The sequence below is a fragment of the Colletotrichum acutatum genome (genome assembly GCF_030867785.1).
Source record: "Colletotrichum acutatum strain CBS 112980 chromosome Unknown BDZ83scaffold_201, whole genome shotgun sequence".
NCBI classification, from domain to species: domain Eukaryota; kingdom Fungi; phylum Ascomycota; class Sordariomycetes; order Glomerellales; family Glomerellaceae; genus Colletotrichum; species Colletotrichum acutatum.
In genome coordinates this window covers 1-16,416 of record NW_026849195.1, presented here as the reverse complement: position 1 = coordinate 16,416, position 16,416 = coordinate 1, and the positions used below count along the sequence as shown (strand labels likewise).

Here is a 16,416-nt window from a genome sequence, read left to right as displayed (position 1 = left end):
GTTCTTCCAATACACCGCATAATGATGCAAGTAACGAAGACAATCTTGTGGCAAAGCTGCCGCTGCCTTGCCTCCCCTACGAGAGCCATACTACCAGCGATCTCAAGGAATATGATTCATAAATCAGCATCAGCAGTATAACAGTATAAGACAACCGAATCAAGGATTCTGGATGAATTGGCCGCAACTCGCAAACTGTTCGACCGTCTGTTCGAAGCAACGGAATCCCGAGAGAAGGAAGAAGACAATCTTTTCCAAGATATGGGGAAGTATCTAACGAATGATCGTCTTCGCGATGAGAAATTGCTTGACACCATCGAAGCTTTTGATAGAGCAAATCAACCGCTATGGTGGAGGAAGTGAATTAGATCGCGCAGAACGACAGAGTCGGTATTTCCTACCTTGTTCCCTTAGAAGAGGTAACGTTTGCTGGTGTTTCCAGCTCTTCGCTCCCGCGGCTTTGATTACGCGAAGCTTTCAGTCATGACGGCTGCCGAAACAATATTCAGGCACATGTGTCGCCATAACGCATGGGGATGATTATCGTGAACGGTTTGGAACGGCGGCAGCATTCAAACATTATCAGTAGGGATAACTTTCACGTTTTTGACCCATGACAATCTTAAGCGCCTGGCATTACCATTGAAGACTTGCATCTATAGCCTCGATACCTATGAGCTACAACTGCACTGAATAGCCCTCTTCAACTTGGGCACATCTCCAATCCACCGTTCCTCCTCTGCCTTATCACCCTTGTACTCGTGACCGTCAATCCCCTGACCGTCCCAGCTCTCCTCAAAGGGATGTAGCGCCATCTGCATGACCCTCCTCAACACATCCCTCTCGCCATCCTTCTCAACCCGCTTGATAATCTCGTCAAGCACCCAGCCACGCGGCACAAAGTTGGGGTTCACAGCCTTCATCGCCTTCTCCCGCTCGGCATCCTGGCCCTCTTCTTCGCCCCAGTCTTCGATGACGCGAGCGCGCCACTTGCCCAGCCAGTTGCCGACATCAGACCGGCCCTTGGCCTCGCTGCCGGCCGTCGCGCCCTCGGCGTGGAAGAACCGCGCAGCCGTCTCGCGGCGGGCGTCCTCGGTCGCAATATCCGACAGTTTGACGGAGCTGAGGCGCCGGAAGAAGTGGTTAAAGTCAAGTTCGTGGGTCTCCATGGTATCCAGCAGCCCGCTAAACAGCTCGTCAAAGTCGCTCTCCTTGAAGTTCTTCAGACCAACGCGCAGCGTCATGAGGCGCTTGTACTCGGCCATGAAGAGCGCCTTGTACTCCTCGCCAACCTGCATGATGAGCTTCTCGGCCCGTCCGACGAGGACCTCGGACTCGCTCTCCTCAACCCCGTCGTTGACAAACCTATCCTCGTCCACGCTGGCCCCCGCGCCGATGAGCTCGCCCAGCGCCTCGCCGAAGCGGACGAGGTTCCACCAGATAATGGTAGGTTGGTTACGGTAGCTATACCGCAGCATGTGGTCGTCGTGGTTGGGCGTGTAGGACGGGTCAAAATTATCCATGAACGCAAAGGGGCCGAAGTCGATGCTCAGGCCCGCGATGGAGGTGTTGTCCGTGTTCAGCACGCCGTTCATGAAGCCGTAGGCCTGCCACTTGGCGACGGTCAGGGCGTTGCGGCGGGCGACTTCACGGAAGAGACGGGTGAAGCGGTTCTCGGCTGAGTCGTCTGGGCCCTGAATCTCCGTTGCCGGGACGCCGCGGGCGGGCTCGTGGAGGGAAGAGCCGGCGGGTTTCTCGGGATCGTCGAGGCGTCCAGGAAGCTTTTCCCAGCCGCCGAGGACATCTTCGGCGACGTATGTTGCCAAAGTCCGGAGCATGGCGCGGTCGCCTCTGGCACGGGGGAGATCAAAGTTTCCCAACCGAATCCAGGACTGCGCAAAGCGCAGCACAATCGCACCCGGCTCGACCGTCTCTCTCCTGACCTTGACATTGGGCAACAGCGTCAGGGACAGCGCGCGCGTGCTGGGAATCCCGAGGGCGTGGAGGGCCTCAGAGACGACGAACTCGCGGATACTCGACCGCAGCACCGCCTTGCCGTCCGCAAACCGGGAGTAAGGAGTGATGCCCGCGCCCTTGAGCTGCAGCTCGTATCGGGTCTTGGTCTCCGGGTTCGTCGTCTCGAACAGCGAGATAGCCCTCCCGTCACCCAGCTGGCCTGCCCACTGCCCGAACTGGAATCCGCCGTAGCACTGCGCCCACGGGTATCCGCCCTCGAGCTTCTCCTCGTCCCAGCCGTGTAACCTGTTCCCCGCGACGGTCTGCTTGAAGTCCTCTGTCTCCTCGTCGCCCTGTTTGATTCCGATATCGCGCATCGCAGCCGGGCTCACGGCGAGGAGCTCCGGGTTCTCGGTGGTCTCGGGGCGGACCCAGGTGAAGGCTGCGTTGCGGACGCCGCGCGGGGCGATTTGGTCGCGCGGGGTCTTGTGGGAGTCGGCGGGCGTCGGGAAGATTGCGTCGGGCGGGAGGGAGGAGGTGTAGGTCCATGTCTTGGGCAGCTCGCCTATCGGGAGGCCTTGGTAGGATGTCGCTGTTGGCTTTGCGCCGTTGGAGAGTTGGGCGGCCATGATGGCCGAGGGTTTGATGATAGCTCTTGGGACGGCTCGACGGGAGAGCAGTCTTGAGAGCATATACGCGGATGTGAGGTTCACTTTGATGTGAAATACGATGATTAAACAAATCTATTCACACGAAGAGAACGGGGGTATCATATGCGAGTGTACACGAGCAGTGGTTAGAAAAAACGCGGTGGAGGGGTCATTCGGTAATGATGATCCGTAGTGTAAGTCAGCAGCACCGAGTCGGCGACGAGGGACTCTCGGAGCTTCAGTGGCGATGCCCCAAAAAATCTACGCTGACTAAAGCAAAGATGCGCACCTGGATAGAAAGAACCTCGGCGTCCACATTGACGGTCGCCGATGGCAACAACCACCGATTCCGGAGACAATTGATCATCCAGATAAAGTCGAATACCTTTATCAATATCTCGAAGTTCGAAATTGCCTTCGGTCCCCGCTCCAAGATCCGAAAGGGGTCCCAACCCTCAGGATAAGCTACCCAAAGTTCACGGTCCGAGTCCCGGCCGACGCTGCATGTCGAAGCCCCCGGGTGGTGCATCACGCAACAGCTCCCACACTGTCGTCACCGTTGGCGTCACTGCAAAAGGACGCAGCAGCCCCCAAACTCCCCTCCCCGCCGCCGTCCCGGGAATCCAGCACGCCCTGGCAAACAGCTCCAATTGGGGCAAGTGGGGTGAGGAGAAGGAAGCTGCGGTTCCAGCCCACTGCAGCAAGTTCCGAAAAGCGCCTCCCTTTGACACACCAAGACAGAAAGCTCACCCCAATTTACCAGTAGAGGCACGACTTTCGGTGATGTCAATTGGACGTCTCGGCTCTTTTTGGCCGATGCAGGCGGGGGAAGCATGTTTTTCCTGCGAGTTTGCTGTTACTGCATGTCATCGAAACAAATCTCAATGAGGAGCTGAAGGAACAGTGCCTTTCATGTCTCGTCCTCGTCCCATCCCATCGCGCTGATAACACAACCGTCACCCCTCACCTCATAGCTCCTCCCTCTCAAGAGACCAGTAGAAGGCCGTCTCGTCGTATTAGAAATACAAACCCCTGGCCGCGGTCCATCAATACCCATTTGCTCGAAGCTATCTTTTATCTTCCCCTTCCATATTACATCGCCGTATGTTCTTGACGAGACACTCATCCAGACTCTGCTCAACGCTACGCCCCCGTCCCGTATTGCCCCTCATCAGCTCTCAACATCTTCAAAAGCGCACCATGAACTCGATTCTGTCCACCTTCACGCCCGATGCTTCGGGAACACCTCCCAAGCAGGTGGATTATATCCCATGGCTTACTCTCAACGATGGCAAGATGATTCCCATGGTAAGTAAGAGCTCAAATTAAAGGATTCCTGTTCCTGCGGGAAGATCTGCCGCTCGGTAATGCATGTCAGCATCCAGCGCCAGATTCCAGGGCATTCCAGCTCACATTTTAAATTGCAAAATTGCTGCATCGCCGTCAGCGTACTCCAGGAAGCGTCTCATACTGACGTATCTGTAGCTCGGATATGGCCTGGGTACTGCCAATTACAAGGCTGGCGGGGCCAGCTTTGACGAGAAGATCGTCGACAACACCGTCATGGCGATCAAGGCCGGATACCATCATCTCGATGGCGCCGAAGGTACGTGCAGTATCACTAACTCACTCACATATCTATAGATCACCATTTTTTAACACGATCCTAGTATACGGAAATGAAGAAGAACTCGGCGCAGCCATCAAAAAGGCCGGCGTGCCAAGAGAGAAGCTCTACGTCACCGCCAAAATCAGCGGTACCAAGAAGCAGGACACCGAAGAAGCCTTCGCCACCTCGCTGAAGAAGCTCGACCTCGAGTACGTGGACCTCTACCTCATCCACGCGCCCTTCTTCGCCGACTCGGACGAGGAGCTGCAGCAAAAGTGGGCGGATCTCGAGGCCATTCAGGCCAGCGGCCGCGCCAAGAGCATCGGGCTCTCCAACTTCTTGCAGCCGCAAATCGAGGCAATCTTGAAGACGGCCAAGGTCGTGCCTGCTATTAACCAGATCGAGTTCCACCCTCACCTGCAGCACGGCGACCTGCTGCAGTTCCACCGCGATAACAATATTGCCGTGTCTTGTTATGCTCCGCTAACGCCCATTACTTCGGACGTTGATTCACCCGTCAGAACCATCTGGGCCAACTTGTCCAAGAAATACGGCGTGAGCGACTCTGTTATCGGACTCCGCTGGTGCATCGATCAGGGTCTGATTGTCATCACCACGTCTTCCAAGGAGGAGAGACTGCAGAGCTACCTGAACCATATCCCCGCCATCAAGCTGACCCCCCGCGAGGTGAGTGAGATTGCCGAGGCTGGCAAGACCAAGCACGTTCGCGGGTTCTGGAAGAACAAGTTCGACGCTGATGATACCCGATGAGTATGACAAAGTTCGGGATCCGCCGCGCTCGTTGTAGTCAAGAGCGTATCTAGTATTGTTAGTTGTAATTAGTAATTATGGAATTGTTCCAATAGTGACGTCTGTGTGCAAGTCTAATCTCTCACGCCTATGGGGCATATTGGCATGATATGAACGTAAGACCTGAAGTGAAGGTATCGTGGTTTATTCGCTTTCATGTTCGTCACCTCATAACTCATCATCAGATTCCGTCTCGCTACCAGCGGGCGGCGGAGGTGCTTTAGGAGCTGCTTTCTTTCTTGCAAAAGGCAACTCTCTCTTCGCAGGAGGCGCCTCTTTTTTCGCGGCCGCCGCAGCAGCCTTTGGCTTGGGCGGTGGGGATACTTGAGACCGCGTGTGCTTACTGGGTGCTGGTGCTGCTGGCTCTTCGTCATCGTCATCTTCACTAGCCGTCTCGTCCTCGTCCTCAGTCGTGTCGCGCTGCTGATCTGACAGGTCCGCAGCCTGCTCCTTCACCTCATCAACATCCATTTTGCCTTCGCTTTCCTCTGGCGAATCAGCATCATCGACAGGCGCGGGAGCGGTCTTCCTCTTGCCCGGCCTCGACTTGGCGGCCGCATGGCCTCTTACCACGGCCTGGGAGCTCTGCTGTACCTGCGCTAGCTTCTCCGGCTCGACGGATGCAGACGCGAGTAGCTTCTGCTGCTGGCGGATCTTGACCTTCTTCTCGTTGAGCAGGTCGCGGAACTTTTCGAGCAGTTCCGACTCGTCAGCCTCCTTGGCCGCAACTAGCTCGTCGAGTTGAGCTTTGAGCTCCCGCACAGATTCTTCGAGCTTGCTTGCCTTCGCGGTCGTCGAGGCTAGAGCTTCCTTGGCCTCATTGGCTGTCTGCGCCGAGAGCGCACACCAGTCGAATAGCTCAATGAGCTCGCGTGGGCTGTGGCTCAACTCGATGGCGCCGAGCCGTTGCTAGATTACCCAGCCCGTCAGCCCAGCCCGGCCACCCATACGGAAGGTAAAAGGCTGGAATGAGAAAAAGCTTACTGTAAACTCACTCCCCTTTTTTCGAATTGTCAGGGTGAGAACTGACTCGTTTTCCACAGAGGCGATTGCCTCAACGCCCTCGGCCGGTTCTTGGTGCAAGACTGCAGTCAGGATAGAGACCCATTCTTCCTCAGACACTGGACTGTTCTTGACGCGTAGTGATGCGACTTTGTCATGACGCACTACCAGGGAAACCCTTCCATTAGCTATTTTTCAAAATTTCCCGTATACTATGAGGTGGGTGAGTTCGGCGCATGAAACAGGTGTCGGCCAAGACCCCACTCGCCCGGGCCGCGGTGATCGTCGGCCAGGAAGGCGGGATGACGAGCGTTTGGAACTTGGAAGTTGGAAACTCACGAGAAACGGCATATGGCTCCACGCCGTCTGTTCCCACCAACTTGACATCTAGTGCCTTTGACCGGGTGGGCGTGGCCTGGACGATGACAAAAGCGCCTTCACTGTCTGACCGGGGAAATCGGAGAACGTGGCCGGATGCCATGACTAGGTAAACTAAATCGACATAAACTTGACGAAAGAATCGGTTGATGGCCCCTTGCGTGCCACGGGAATGAGGTGAAGGTTCGATGTAAGTGGCAGTTGCAACCCGGTGCAAGGTCTGAGAGCTCAGGTTGGTCGGGACTGTCGTTGGAAAGTTTCAGTAAGTGCGTAATTATTTTGTTCTCAGAATTGGAATCTAAATTGCAACTACTGTGTCTCGAGGGGAACTCCTGGTTGGATGAAGGTTGAGACAGAGCAGTCCGGGAGAGTGAAGACTGAGACTGGATTTCCAGAGTTGGTAGTTTGTTGATTAAATACAGCGAAGTGAGTGTGGCTTCATCTGAACCGTGAGAGCCCTCAAGGGGTCCTGGGGTCGAGAGCGCTAGGCAACTATGGCGCTCAGACAGGCAGCAGAAGGGGGGACTGTGCAACGCCTCAGGCAGCCTTGGCCTTGGTACGTAGGTACTCGTGCTACTGAGACTTTCGGGAAGGAGGTACAGAGGTCGTGGGATGGCACGGAGAACGGGAAAGTAAGGCAAGGAAGGTAAGGTCGTCAGCAATTGTTTTGGTGCTTGTACCTTCCTTACCTTGGGCGAGGTCGGTTGCTGTCAACAAATAAACAGGAAGCTACGGAGGAGACGGCTTTGTGTTTGGACCTAAGATATTGTTGCCTGTGGGATGGACCGGAAGAGAGAGAGAGAGAGAGTCAGAGCAAGCACTGTCCAATATTCCTCCGCCCTGGGATCCCATAGACTCTCGATAACTTCTTTTTTTCTGCCCTTGATAGAAGGAATCGTTAGACAAGGCAGGCAGCACTAAGTATAGCCCAATGCCTCCATTTTCTCCCTGAGCTGCCAGCCTCTCGCTGCTGCATTCGCCGTTGGCTGAGCTCAATTGAAACGACGACGGGTGGAAAGGGCTGTCGCGCCTCCAACGCGTCAGAATCGTGCAAGTCAAGTGCAACCGTCCCCGCATACATGTGCTCGTCGTCCAATCAATGAACCATCTGATGTCTCCGCTAAATCACGTGGCTCACCCTGGGAAAAATTATGATTCACTGGAGTGCCCTGGACCCCCGGTCTGTACCCTCCCACGTCCTCCGTGTCTCCCACCTGTTCTTTTCCCCCGTCTGTTGTCCACCCGGAGCATGACTCTGCCTGTCCCGCAGAAAAAGAACGGACCCAGCTTGTCTAGATCGGCTTTCTCTTTTTCACCCATTCTCTCTTCCCTCTCACCGTCCCTGCCGGCCTTATTATTTACTCCCTCCTTCTGTTGTCCCAGTATCCGTACTCAGTGAGACTAAGAAAAGACGATAGTGGGTTCTCAATCAAGCTTAAGAAAAAGAAGAAAAGACGAGAAAACCCAACCTAGCGAAAAAGGGGGAAACGTGAGAGTCGTATAACACACGCACACCGGCTGTCTCTGCTACCCCCAATTCTGTCACCCTCGTGCCTGCGGAACACCTCACAAGATACGTAGCTCAGTGGGTTTGCCCACACCTGCGCGCAATACCAGCCACCCAGCTGTCCACCACACCACCCACTACGTTGCGCTGTGCTGCACCACGCTCTGCACACGCACCACTCGTACTGGACCCAGCCCACCATCTGGCCGACCTACCACCTCGCTTTGTTTGCCAGGCCCGATCCATCAACCCCAGCTTCCCAGCCATTTTTGCTACATCTCATCCAACAAGAAGGGCAAATCCAGTCTCTCCCCCCCGACATTCACGACTGCCCTGATCTCATTCTACTCCAGCACAACCCTCGACAAACGTCACGCTCGACATCTCTGGACCCTGTTCCTGTTCCTCTTGCGCAATCACCCCTTACGACGGACTTTCTTTGCATCACCTCCACTTGTTCTGCCTCTGCACCTGTTTGCATCTCTCGCAATTCATCCTACCAGTAGCCGACAGACACTACTTCCCACACTACCACACACAATCCCGGAAACGACGATACTTTACTCGACTCAAAAACAATCCACGCCGCCATTTCTACGCCCAAACACCACCACGACAAATCTTTTTGCGCCCCCCGCGACGCCTAAATATTACCAAACAACATCACTTGCGACCACTATCTCCGCCTCCTCAAGGTTATGCCGGGCCGGGGCTGCTGTTATTGTTGACGATATGATCTTGCAACATTGACAAGCAGAAAAGCGCTGTCGGGAAGTCTTTTGCGATACGACCACGGCCTTCTCGGACCCAATTCAATTCTGCGCTCCCCCAAACAAAGAAACCTACCGAAAACATGGAACCTTTACGCCTCAAGCCACGCCAGCCCGCGGCGGAACCCGATATCGAAGACTGGGACGATGACGATTTCCAAATCGACACCGACGATCTGACTTTCCGCACCGCCTCTACCGCTACCGTCACCACCCTTCCTCCCTCACGACGCGACTCTGCGTCTTCACATGTTTCCCTCCGTTCCGACCTCGAATCTATCCTGGACGAAGAGACCCACGTGCATGTCCCGGGCGACGACGAGAAGTCGACCCTCGACGCCATCGCTGCTGCCACACAGGCCGGCATCCCGATACCCAAAAATGTACCTTCTTCCGCTCTAATGGGCGGTACTATTAAACGACTTGGTGGACGAAAGATCAAGAAGATCATGCAGGACGACTGGGAGGATGATCTGGTTCTTCCAGACTCGGCTCAGGCCCTTCGCATCAAACCACAGGACGGCTCTAGATTCCCCGACGCTCTTCGACAAGTCAGCGGCGGTTCTAATCAGACTAGCCCGACCAAAGCTATGAAGACTCCTCCCGCGGTTTCTATGCTGGACAGGAGAGAGTCGACGGAATCAAGGACGAGCACATTATCAGGGGCTCTCAACTTGGAGAAGTTCCGTGACAACGATGACGATGACGACGATTTCTTTGGCGATGGATCGGAAACTATCAAAGTATCAAAGACTCGCCCGCCTAAACCCATTTCACTTATCACCCCACCGACCCCTCAGAAGATTGACAAGCCTTTGGACGATGATTTTGAGAACGACTTCGAATTGCCCTCGGATGGCAAGTTGAGGCTCTCTACTAGAAAGGACATTCCAAAGACGCCGTCGAACCAAGCAGATGATCTGGACTGGGGTGAGGGTAGCCTCGGTACTCGATTCGGAGGCACTCGAAGAGACGCTCGTTCGAATAGGAGCTCGTCTGTCTCCGCCATGAGCCCCAGCGTCTCGAGCTCATTCACCGCCGAGAGCGAAGATGAGACGTTTGATGGCCTTGTACTCCCCAGCGGCCCGGTCAACTTTGGTGAGAGACTGAGTCGTAGGAAACTCAGTCGCTCTCCCGTGCGTCCCGTCGAAGAAGAGCCTCCAAACCTCAAGACTCCTCAGCCGCGCGAGCCAGAGCCTGAAGACATGTTTGATGGTCTTGACGTGGGTGATGGTGACGTCTTCAATTCGGGCAAGCTTACACTCCATCGCAATATTCGTGTCAATGCAAACCGCCCACCGAGCCCTCAGAGACCCAAGACTGCGATCTCATTGACCTTCACCAACAAGGCTACTCCGTCACGGCTCCCTCGGCCTAGTCATGAGCGTCATGAGCGAACTCAGTCTGCCCTGGAGCCTGTGTCCGAGAGTGGTGGTCCTATCTTTGCTCGTACGAGAAGATCTCAGTCTCGCATGGGTCACCAATCTCAGTCTTCCGTTACGAGCATTCACAGCATGCCGACTCCCACAACACCTTCTCCATCGAGCTCTTTGCTCCCCTCGACTCCACGCAGGCGAGAGCTTGGTGCTAGAACCTCTACGACGTCGCTGCGTAATGAGCCGACGACCACCAGCACGCAGTTGCTGAGATTTAAGCGATCTCTACCTGCAATGAGCAGCTCTCACTCGCCGGCAAAGACAATGTCCCGGTTTGAACGGCCACCGTCTAGGACAGACGGCCGTCCGCCTTCCTCAATGCGGCCCAAGACTCCTACTGAGAGATCTCGACCCGCTGTGGAAAGCTTCGCTGCCCAGCAACGACGCCCCTTTCTCCCTGCTGGGGCCTCACAATCCCAGTCGCAGCACGTGACTGCAAAAACTTCTCGCAGCTTCCGCCGCCATGATTCCGAGAACGCTCTAGACTTGCGGCCGACCTCGAGGGCATTTTCCAGGTCGACCATGCGGTCGCCGAGTCCGAAAAGAAACAATCGTCATTCGGACCATATCACCCGCGACGGTTTGTCGTTCCGTACCCTCACCAAGCCAAACCGAACTCGGAACTTTGGTGACGGGCATGAGTTGGATGGATTCGACGACTTGCCTACTTCGGCCCATTCAGAGGCAAAATTTGTCCGACAACCTGTCAAGGCACCGCTCCGCAACAAGCTCTACCAAAATGTGCTTCCTGATCGGACCACCACGCCCTCCCCGGCTCCTTGCTCCCCTGCGAAGGGTGATTACACGCCCCATTTCGCCCGCGATACCCAGGCTAGCCGAATTGCTCGGGAGACCTCGCTTGCTCAACGAGCTCCATCAGGCCCACTGGCGCCTCTCACCTCGTCGCGCGTTTCCCAGCTGTCGTCCAGGAACAATTTCAATCCCGGACTACCACAGGCGACGGTGCGGTCGAAAAAGAAGAGGAACCTACCTCAATTGAAGCCTCATCTAATTTCCAACATGAATAAGGACAAGACTCCGCAGCGTAAGTGCACTAGCCCAATGGATTGCACATCGTTATACTGACCACCCTGTAGATCTTCAGGGCATGTTCTACAACCCCGACACCTACCGTTGGGAAGGCAACGAAAATGTGTTGAACGCGTTCGACCCACCCGCATCGTCCCCATCGCCAACATCAATGCCGCCGCATGTGGTACGAGATAAGGAAGCTTCTTCAACGCCTCGGCCGGCTCTGATCACGAACATCAGCCACACGAAGGGTGTGCAGGTTGTGGGCGGCATGGTCTTTGATCCACAGAACATGTGCTGGCTTAAGCTCGGCCCACAGACAAACACTAAGTCTGAGATACCCGACCCCATGGACGGCTTCAATGCTTTGGACGACGATGAGGACGTCTTCAAGGACATTCCCGATCTCGACGACAACCAAGGCGACTCTAAAGAACCCGGTCGCGTTAGCGAAGTTAAGGACGAGTGGCTCGTCGGGGAAGAATTCGATGTTGGCCCCGAATTCGTTCGGAGACAGCGCGAAGAAGAAGACCGGTGGCGAAAGAAATGCGAGAAGTGGCTCGGTGTCGGAGACCGAGACCGCGAAGCTGCCAGATGGGCGATCCGCGACATCCTACTTCATCAGAGGGCTGCCCAGTAGACCTCACCACACCAACAGCATTCTACTTTTGGGCGGCATATCATGCTTTTTTCTTCATACATAATTATTTTAATACCCCTGGCGTCATGGCGAACGACAGGGCGAGCTACGAACGAGGCGTTTTGGGAGAAGGATTACGACGAACAACATTTATGACGATTCCAGTGACGACTTTCTGGGCTCTTCTTTGTGTACAACATACTGCTACAAAAAGTCTTGAATAGGATTCATGACATACGGCTTTTACGACGAAAAGAGGTCTGGCAGAGGAAATGGCACGCCGACTTTATGACGACCGAAAGATGACTTGGGATTTGGGACTCGATACCATTCAGACCCGAGCTGGATAAGAGGGTTTATGACCATAGTGGAGGAAAAAGGATTGCTTTGACGTTTGCATTTTTGTACAATGCTTTTTATCTTTACGATGCTGTTTGGACGAGGTTGGGGGTGGTTAGCCTTTCTTCGCCTTTGAAGGTGGTACAGGATTGGTTGGTGTGTCTGTCATTTATCTTTTCGATGATGAGAGACACGTTGATGAAAAGCTCTGCTTAGATTCATTTTTTTTTTTTGGCTTCGGCGTATTGGATTAGCAATAACCCAATCTTCTTTTCTCGATTCTCTTCGTGGCCAGCTGGCTGGATAATTCTTTCTTGACGTGGATGTGAAAGGCTTCTTTTTCAATTGGCTACAGCGAACGACGATCACAACAGATGACGGCAATAGCGACGACCATGTCAACGACCTTTTCACAAGACTTTTGTTCGATACTTTTTTTATTTCCCGAAAACCTTTTTTGAGCTCCGACTCCCTTTAGTAGTAATAGGTAATTATAATGCAACAACCCTAACGACATCAACAACGACGGCAACGCAGGGCTCATTTCGACCTCGATCCCAGACAAGATGCTTCTTTGTCTACTACACAAGATACACTTCAAAAAGATCCAAACCCTCGTTTCTAATTCATCCCTTTTCCTTTTTACATCATTGTATTTTATTTCGCAGACTTCTTCTCCTTCTTTTGCTTGGGGCTCTTGCTCTTGGGGCTCTTTTCCGGCGCGGCCGCGGTGGACGTCACCTTCTTCTGCGCCGGATTCCTCTCGGCCTTCTTCTCCTTGTCGGCCGCGGCGGCCTTTTGCTTGCTCTTGTCCTTCTTCTCGGGTGTCTTCTCGGCCGCTGACTTGTCGGTCTCGGCGGCGCTCTCAGCCTCGGAAGCGGAAGCAGTAGACTCCTTCTTGGCGTCAGAGGCAGCCTTCTTCGCCTTGGCGGAGAGAGCGTTGGGGTCGAGACCGCGTCTGCGCATGGCGTTGCGCTTGGCCTTGAGGACGTACTCTTCGTCCTCGTCGTCGTCGAAGCCGCCAAAGTCGTCGTCGGTCTTGCCGCCGGCGTTGGACTCGTCGTCGGTGGTGATGGGGGTCTTGTCGACGACCTCGCCGACGGAGGCAGCGGAACGGTCCCGTTCGGCCTTTGCGGGGGTGGGGCCAATCTTTTGGAATTTGGCGACGAAGAAGCCGTCGACGTTGTAGGTGTGCGGGTAGTAGCGGCGGGTGAGCTTGAGAGAGGGGTCGAATTTCTTGCCCATGTAGGAGGTGAAGCCCTCGCGGCCGAAGGGGAGGTTGGTGTCGACGAGCTTGACGTTGGGGCGGCGGGAGAGGGCGTATGCTACGACGGACTCGCTGTTATTTGTTAGCATGGCTAAAACATGAAAAAGAAAAGTGCGGATGTGCTTACTTCTCCTCGACTGTGACGGAACACGTAGAATAGACAATGTAACCACCCGTCTTGCTGTGGTGGTTGACAGAGTCAATGGCGGCGAGGATAAGCTGCTTCTGCATGTGCGGCAGCAGCATGAAATCCCTCTCGGTCTTGTTGGTCTTGACGCTGGCATCCTTTGCAATGACACCGGTACCGGAGCAAGGGGCATCAAGCAAGACACGGTCGAAGCCGCCCATGGGCTTGGGGAACTCTCTGGCGTCGTAGTTTGAGACGACGACGTTGCGGGCGCCGAGGCGGTGGATGTTACCAATGAGACCCTTGGCACGCTGCTTGCTAGGATCGTTGGCGACGATGACACCCGTGTTCTTCATCATAGCGGCCATGTGAGTCGTCTTACCGCCGGGGGCGGCGGCCATATCCAGCACGCGCTCGTTCTCCTGCGGCTCGAGGGCCATAACGGGCAGGAAAGAGGAAGCGGCCTGGAGGATGTAGTAGCCAGCCAGGTACTCGGGCGTGGCACCGAGGGGCACGTTGCTCTCAAAGATCTGGAGGCCGACCTTGGACCACTTGCCGACGGGCTCGAGGGTGACGCCGCGGCCGATGAGAGCCTGGGCGAGGTCTCTGCGGTGGGTGCGGAGGGTGTTTGTGCGGATGACGACGGGGCGGGCCGACTCGTTGGCCTCGAAGAAGGCGAACGCCTCGCGGGGGGAGAAGAGGGAGAAGAGCTTCTCGGCGAGGTACTCGGAGTAGCCGTAGTAGGCGCAGATGTCCTTGATGAGCTGGTTGACGTACTCGGTGCGGGAGCGGCCCTCCTCGTGGAGCTTCGCAAAGTCGTCGAGCACTCTAATGTTTTCCGTGATTCTCGTTCTCAGGAGCTGCAGGTCGGGCGCGAGGAGCGTCTTGGTCTTCGCGGCGAGCTCGTCGTCCGAGTCGTCTTCGAGGATGTGCGGCTTGTCGCCGTCAATGTTGGTCTGGATGCCCATCTCCTCGAGTTCGGCCTGCGCGTCGGCATCTTCCTCGGCCTGCTTCTGGTCGAGCCTCCGTGCGAGACCCTCAATGTTGGCCTTTGTAAGCATCTCCTCGCCGTCCGAGTCGTCTTCGTCCTCTGAGAACATGTGCTTTCCACCGCCGCCGCGCTCCTCTTCTGAATCGTAGACGGAATCGTCGTCGGAACCATCTATGAAGTCGTCTCCCAGCTTCTCTGCGGCCTCCAGGTCGGAGAACTCGTCGACCTCGTCATCATCGTCGCTCATATCGGAAGGGGCACCAGCAAAGTCGCCGGCATCGTCGTCGTCTGACATTTCTTCGTCCGAGTCGACGGGCTGGGGAGCCTTCTTTCCTCTGCCGTTGGCGGCCTTGGGCGCAGGCTTTCCAGCCTTGGCGCCGTTGCTCTTCTTCGTATCCTGCTTCTTCGCCGCCGCGGCATTGGCCTTGGGCGCCGCTCCTCTTCTCCTCCTCTTGACCTCGGGGGCCTCGACGGGTTCGACTGGCAGACCGGCCTTGCGCTTCAACTTTGCGAAATGCGCCTCGGACAAGGGTTCGGGCGCACCCTGCTTCTTCATACGGTTTCCGACACCCATTTTGATCGATCAATTCGTATCGAAACCTGGGTATTTGGGGTGGGGGAAAAAGGGTATCGGAGAAGTAAAAATTCGAGATATACGGTACCGCCTGGTTCAAAGTCGGTCGCCGCTACACTGCTCAGAAGAAAAAAAAAAAGTTCCTTCACTTGGATCAGAAGCGGTCCCCCCACCGAAACTTTTTCCTATCGCGCACTGACCAGCACCGATAAGATTGGGCGATAAAGCCACGCCGCCCAGACGAGCGGTCGAAGCTCCACACTCCAGCTCCGTCCGCCCCGCCATCCCTCTTCAGTGCGTCAACTCTACCTGAGCAGAGCGGGCAGCACACCAGAACACCGGACGAAGTCATTTCCAACGCCTTACCTCCAGCCGATCATCTAGTAATTAAGCCTTCGCCGACAGTCCTCCCTATATCTCACGCAACCTATAGCTTCTGAACTCAAACCAACGACTCAAGCAACCCCGACCAGGCAAACTTCCCGAACGCGCGCCACATAGCTTAGCATATCGCAAACATGGCCGAAGTCGTATTCGCAAGACAGTTCCTGGCGACCTTGGAGTCGCGCCCGGCGAAGCTGTCCGCCGACCATGTCGAGGACCCCAAGAACTTCCCGGCCCGCCCTCCCGTAAGTCTCTTCCCTACTAGTGAAGCATTTGTAGCTATGGAAAGCTGATACCTCTAAAGTACATCCTGCCCAAGATGCCCAAGGCCATGAGCAAGCCCTCGAACCTTGCGCCGGGCCAGGAGCGCAGCGTCAACATCACCCTCAAGTCCCTGCGCAACCCTCCTCTGGACATCAAGCTCTCCTCCCAGTCGCTCAACACCTCCGTCCTCGACATCAAGACGGCGGTCGAGGCGGAGTCACGGATACCTGTGGAAAAGATGAAGCTGCTGTTCAACAAGAAGCCGGTGCCAGACAGCAAGGTGCTGAAGGACTTGCTTACGGACGGTCAGGCATCACTCGAGTTCTCCGTCATGGTTATTGGAGGAGCTGCTGCAGTCAAGCCTGAGCCTAGCGCTGCGGTTGCGCCCAACACTACAGAGGAGGACATCGGAGAGGCGGCATTGGACACGGATGAATTCTGGAGTGATCTCAAGGGCTTCTTGTTGCAGAGGCTCAAGCACGAGCAAAAGGCGGAGGAGCTATCGGGGCTGTGGCGCTCAACCTGGCAGGCCCAGAAGAAGTCATGACAAAGGAGCTCACGAAGCACAAGACTTGAGCATAGATAACGGTCTAATAAAGAAGTGATTTCATCGTCGTCATCTGGGCAACAACAAGAATGCTCTGCATTCCGGTATGACATGTTTTCCTATGGCACTGGGT

At 55.3% G+C, this 16,416-nt stretch overlaps 6 protein-coding genes across 6 annotated transcripts; 3 read left to right on the top strand and 3 right to left on the bottom strand.

Annotated features, from left to right (window-relative positions):
* Positions 1 to 620: 620 nt before the first annotated feature.
* BDZ83DRAFT_642426 (uncharacterized protein) lies at positions 621 to 3,002 on the bottom strand. The gene has a single exon (XM_060509612.1). It carries the CDS (start codon positions 2,646 to 2,648, stop codon positions 672 to 674), a length of 1,977 nt encoding a protein of 658 aa, XP_060358190.1. The 5' UTR covers positions 2,649 to 3,002; the 3' UTR covers positions 621 to 671.
* Positions 3,003 to 3,806: 804 nt separating this feature from the next.
* Positions 3,807 to 4,986, top strand: BDZ83DRAFT_592888 (aldo/keto reductase; the record flags this gene model as incomplete). The annotated part of the gene is made up of 3 exons (XM_060506576.1): positions 3,807 to 3,914; positions 4,092 to 4,212; positions 4,277 to 4,986. The coding sequence occupies 3 exons, from the start codon at positions 3,807 to 3,809 to the stop codon at positions 4,984 to 4,986; spliced, it is 939 nt and encodes a 312-aa protein (XP_060358189.1).
* Positions 4,987 to 5,193: 207 nt separating this feature from the next.
* On the bottom strand, positions 5,194 to 6,508 carry BDZ83DRAFT_724464 (uncharacterized protein; the record flags this gene model as incomplete). The annotated part of the gene is made up of 3 exons (XM_060512657.1): positions 5,194 to 5,934; positions 6,010 to 6,191; positions 6,367 to 6,508. 3 exons carry the CDS (start codon positions 6,506 to 6,508, stop codon positions 5,194 to 5,196), a joined length of 1,065 nt encoding a protein of 354 aa, XP_060358188.1.
* Positions 6,509 to 8,765: 2,257 nt separating this feature from the next.
* On the top strand, positions 8,766 to 11,790 carry BDZ83DRAFT_758090 (cytokinesis regulator; the record flags this gene model as incomplete). The annotated part of the gene is made up of 2 exons (XM_060514983.1): positions 8,766 to 11,163; positions 11,216 to 11,790. The coding sequence occupies 2 exons, from the start codon at positions 8,766 to 8,768 to the stop codon at positions 11,788 to 11,790; spliced, it is 2,973 nt and encodes a 990-aa protein (XP_060358187.1).
* Positions 11,791 to 12,786: 996 nt separating this feature from the next.
* Positions 12,787 to 15,088, bottom strand: BDZ83DRAFT_592900 (NOL1/NOP2/sun family-domain-containing protein; the record flags this gene model as incomplete). Its single annotated transcript, XM_060506579.1, has 3 exons — positions 12,787 to 13,468; positions 13,524 to 14,902; positions 14,972 to 15,088. The coding sequence occupies 3 exons, from the start codon at positions 15,086 to 15,088 to the stop codon at positions 12,787 to 12,789; spliced, it is 2,178 nt and encodes a 725-aa protein (XP_060358186.1).
* Positions 15,089 to 15,205: 117 nt separating this feature from the next.
* On the top strand, positions 15,206 to 16,341 carry BDZ83DRAFT_642418 (cell-cycle control medial ring component-domain-containing protein). The gene is made up of 2 exons (XM_060509611.1): positions 15,206 to 15,717; positions 15,777 to 16,341. Exons 1-2 carry the CDS (start codon positions 15,607 to 15,609, stop codon positions 16,281 to 16,283), a joined length of 618 nt encoding a protein of 205 aa, XP_060358185.1. The 5' UTR covers positions 15,206 to 15,606; the 3' UTR covers positions 16,284 to 16,341.
* The last annotated feature ends 75 nt before the right edge of the window (positions 16,342 to 16,416 follow it).

What these genes read in the sequence shown, in the direction of transcription:
- BDZ83DRAFT_642426 (XM_060509612.1), bottom strand. Translation starts at nt 2,648, where the DNA reads ATGCTCTCAAGACTGCTCTCCCGTCGAGCCGTCCCAAGAGCTATCATC.
- BDZ83DRAFT_642418 (XM_060509611.1), top strand. Translation starts at nt 15,607, where the DNA reads ATGGCCGAAGTCGTATTCGCAAGACAGTTCCTGGCGACCTTGGAGTCG. An exon ending in ACTTCCCGGCCCGCCCTCCC is followed by an intron (nt 15,718 to 15,776) that starts GTAAGTCTCTTC and finishes ATACCTCTAAAG; the next exon opens with TACATCCTGCCCAAGATGCC.